The 4,028-nt window shown below is 45.9% G+C and overlaps 1 protein-coding gene across 1 annotated transcript in view; it reads left to right on the top strand.

The window, feature by feature from the left end:
* SPAG5 (sperm associated antigen 5) overlaps positions 1-4,028 on the top strand; it is a 38,063-nt gene that overhangs the window by 17,861 nt on the left and 16,174 nt on the right. The window contains exons 5-10 of the mRNA XM_011997554.1: positions 2,307-2,381; positions 2,623-2,715; positions 2,807-2,941; positions 3,154-3,273; positions 3,380-3,472; positions 3,576-3,722. Coding sequence (XP_011852944.1) covers positions 2,307-2,381; positions 2,623-2,715; positions 2,807-2,941; positions 3,154-3,273; positions 3,380-3,472; positions 3,576-3,722 — 663 coding nt within the window. The remainder of the gene's footprint in view (positions 1-2,306; positions 2,382-2,622; positions 2,716-2,806; positions 2,942-3,153; positions 3,274-3,379; positions 3,473-3,575; positions 3,723-4,028) is intronic.

The raw sequence follows: 4,028 nt of genomic DNA on the forward strand, positions 1-4,028 counted from the left end.
CCCGGCCCAAACAATTATTTTAAATTGTCAATATTGGTAATATGCTGGACGTTAAAGTCTTTGTAACAATTTAAACTTAAGGGTACTTAGTTTTTGCAGGAAATACGAGAGGAAAGTAGCTAAAAGACCACTGTTGGCCCAACGTGGTGGCTCACGCTTGTAATCCCAGCACTTTGGGAGGCTGAGGCTGGCAGATCACTTGAGGCCAAGAGTTTGAGACCAGCCTGGCTAACATAGTGAAACCCCATCTCTATTAAAAATACAAAAGTTAGCTAGGTATGGTAGTGCACTCCTGTAATCCCAGCTACTTGGGTGGCTGAGGCATGAGAATCCCTTGAACCCAGGAGGTGGAGGTTGCAGTGAGCTGAGATCGCACCAGTGTACTCCAGCCTGGGCAACAGATTGAGACTGTCTCAAACAACAACAACAATAACAACAATGTTCTAGAGGACTCTGTTACAACACAGGCCTAGGAAGGAAGGGAATGGTGGCAGGTGAAGGAATTGATAGCACTTCACCATTGTGGCTGTTGAGATAATAGGTGGCTGCTGCTAAGAAGAGATGGTCCCCAAATGTGCAAAGACCTCCTTTGAGTTGAAATATCCTCAAAGTAGTGACTTTACCATTTGCCAAAAATCCTGGAAATCGTAAGCTCCGTGTTCCTCCAGCTGCTCAATTTCTCTCCTGTTTTCTTTTATCTTTGTATCCTTTCCTCTGGTTCTTGACCTTGTTTCCCATCCCTGAATCTGCCTTGCATCCGCTTCCCCTGAAGCTTGCCAGGTCCCTTTGTAGGCCACTGAAGCAGAACCAAAGAGGGGAAATGACATACCTTTAGCCATTCTCCATCACCATGCCATGTCCTTGCTGCCTGGCTGCCTCCTTCACATTAATCTCATCACCTGCCTGACTGTCCAGCTGAGCACTATGTGAGCCCTATCCAAGCTCATGTGCTACTCTGTGCCTTACTGCACGATGCAGCAGTGAATGATAACTGCTTTGCTGGGGAAGGGAGCCATGAACTCCAAGAAATCAGCACTGCTGCTCCAGTAGTAATTTTTTCCCCAGATGATGGCTGCCTAGCCTCAGTAATGAAGACTCCCACTTTTCTCTTAGAACTTATCTTCCAGGGTTCTACTGCCTTTGAGATCATACTTACTTACTCTATGCATACTATGAGTTTTATCTATTTGACCCAGGATAATGAGCAGACAATTAAGGAAGTAAAAATGATGAATAAATACCTAAGAAGGTTAGCATTATTGGCATTAAAAAATGCAAATTGAACAGTGAGATGCCATTTTCTTGTGACTCAATAGCAAATAATAAAATAGGTAAAGCTGGTAAGCATACTCTGTTTATCTGTAGGACATAAATTGGTTTATCCTTTTTTTTTCTTTTCTTTTTTTTTTTTTTTTTTTTTTGAGAGAGGGTCTGACTCTTACCCATACTGGAGTGCAGTGACATGAACATGGCTCACTGCAGCCTCTACCTCCTGGGCTCAAGGGATCCTCCCACCTCAATCCAGCTGAGTAGCTGGGAATACAGGCACGTGCCACCATGCCTGCCTGGCTAATGAAAAAAAATTTTTTTTTTTTTAAAGAGATGGGGTTTCACTATGTTGCCCAGGCTGGTCTTGAACTCCTGGACCTAAGTGATCCTCCTGCCTCAGCCTCTGAAGGTGCTGGGATTACAGGCATGAGTCACTGTGCCTGACTAAACAAAGAAATTTTTTACCTACCTGTGGATTTTTCTTTCTGACTTGGCTTCACTGAATTGAATTGTGAACTTTGCTCCTACTTTTAATAGGAAAGGTGGCTGGGTGTGGGAGGAGCACTTTGGAAGTCCAAGGCAGAAGGACTGTCTGAGGCCAGGAGTTTGAGACCAGCCTGGGCAACATAGCAAGACCTCATCTCTACAGAAAATAAAAAATAAATAAAATAGGAAAGGCTCCTATAACTCACTGGGTGGGAGGAAGAATGAGGTGCTGGCAGTACATGTTGCCTACTCAAAAGGAACAACTTGGCTGGTCATGGTGACTCACCCCTGTAATCCCAGCACTTTGGCCACCAGCCTGGCCAACATGGTGAAACCTCGACTCTACTAAAACTATACATATTAGCTGGGTGTGATAGTGCATGCCTGTAATCCCAGCTACTTGGGAGGCTGAGGCATGAGAACTGCTTGAACCTGGGAGATGGAGGTTGCAGTGAGTTGAGATTGTGCCACTGCACTCCAGTCTGGATGACAGAGCAAGACTCTGTCTCAAAAACAAACAAAATAAGGAACAACTCTGTTTTTCTGGCTAGATAACTAATAAACTTCAGCATCTTAAGGAGAGCCATGAGATGGGACAGGCCCTACAGCAGGCCAGAAATGTCATGGTAAGTGTTGATTGACCTTACACCACCACTGGGTCTCCTGTGAAGATCAAGAATGGAGAATCTTGGGTGGTTAGTAGATGGTGATACTAAGCTGTGGTGGTGAAGGAAGGTTTCCAAACCTTTGTAAAGTACATCTCCTTATGGGGAGCTTGGAATTTGGGGTTAGTGGTTTTCCTCCCCAGTGCCCCTATTGCCTGCCTAGTGACTATTTGATCTCACCTACCCATTTTTTTCTCTACAGCAATCATGGCTGCTTGTCTCTAAAGAGCTGATATCCTTGCTTCACTTATCCCTGTTGCATTTAGAAGAAGATAAAACTACTGTGAGTCAGGAGGTAAGCAGCATGAAGATGGAGGTAGAGGCCTGTGGTGGGACTAAAAGCCATAAAGAAGAACCAGACACATCAACTGATTCTTATTGTATAGTCTCGGCATACAGAAATCTTGGTCTCTTGCTGTTTTGATTTACTGAAGAAATTGAGGGCAAAGCTCCAGAGCCTCAAAGCAGAAAGGGAGGAGGCAAGGCACAGAGAGGAAATGGCTCTCAGAGGCAAGGATGTGGTAAGGTGCCAGGCATTTGTTCTTGTATGTGGGAGGTTTCCACCTCAGGGTTCCTGTAGGAACACAAATGCACTTTAGACACAGATGGGTGGCCTAAGAACTGCCTGCCCTGGGGAGTAAAGAACTGATCTATTGAGGTGTCAGATGGTTACAGCTTTTTGTGCTGGCTCCCCTGTTGCCCACTGTGTCCTTGCAACCTCTTCCCTCAATAGGCAGAGACAGTGCTGGAGGCTTTCTGTGCACATGCCAGCCAGCGCATCAGCCAGCTGGAACAGGACCTAGCATCCATGCAGGAATTCAGAGGCCTTCTGAAGGACACCCAGACCCAACTGGTAATTTAAGGGCATTTTCTTTCCTGGGGTCTGTGCTGACAGACTGGGAGGGTGGACCTGTATCCAAAGGGAAGGGGCTCCCGCCTAGGCAATCTTTCTTTTGTAGGTAGGGCTTCATACCGAGCAAGAAGAGCTGGTTCAGCAGACAGTGAGTCTTACTTCTACCTTGCAACAAGACTGGAGGTCCATGCAACTGGATGTGAGTATTTGGGGCCATCATAATTAATTCCCTACTCACATCAAGTCCTGTTAGGAGCTTTGCCTCAAGTGTGCTCTACTGACCTGCTTGCTTCCTCTGGTAGTATACAACATGGACAGCTTTGCTGAGTCGGTCTCGACAACTCACAGAGAAACTCACAGTCAAGAGCCGGCAGGCCCTGCAGGAACGTGATGCAGCAATTGAGGAAAAGCAGGAGGTACAGACCAGGAGTGGGGACTGCTTAGGCTTGGTTTCCTTTCTAATGTGTGATATCATTAGCCTCTTACCCTGGATCTGTTTTCTTTTCACCCTGTGGGTTTGGAGGCCAGCCAGGTCCCTTAGCTGTAAGATGGCCTTAAGCCCAGTTTTTTCCTTTGCCCTTTAGCATCTTTACTTTAGCAACTTTTCTCCTGTCTCTACTTTTTCCTGAGGATCAACCTTATTTTCTGCAATGTTGATGCCCAGGAGCAAGGTAGTTTTCTGTCTTGTTCAGAAAGAGAAGCTGGACCAAGTCCTGGGATTATTGATTCAGGAGGAACTACAGGAGGAAAACCAT

The sequence above is a fragment of the Mandrillus leucophaeus genome, unplaced genomic scaffold (assembly GCF_000951045.1).
Source record: "Mandrillus leucophaeus isolate KB7577 unplaced genomic scaffold, Mleu.le_1.0 Scaffold541, whole genome shotgun sequence".
In the NCBI taxonomy this organism is placed as follows: Eukaryota; Metazoa; Chordata; class Mammalia; order Primates; family Cercopithecidae; genus Mandrillus; species Mandrillus leucophaeus.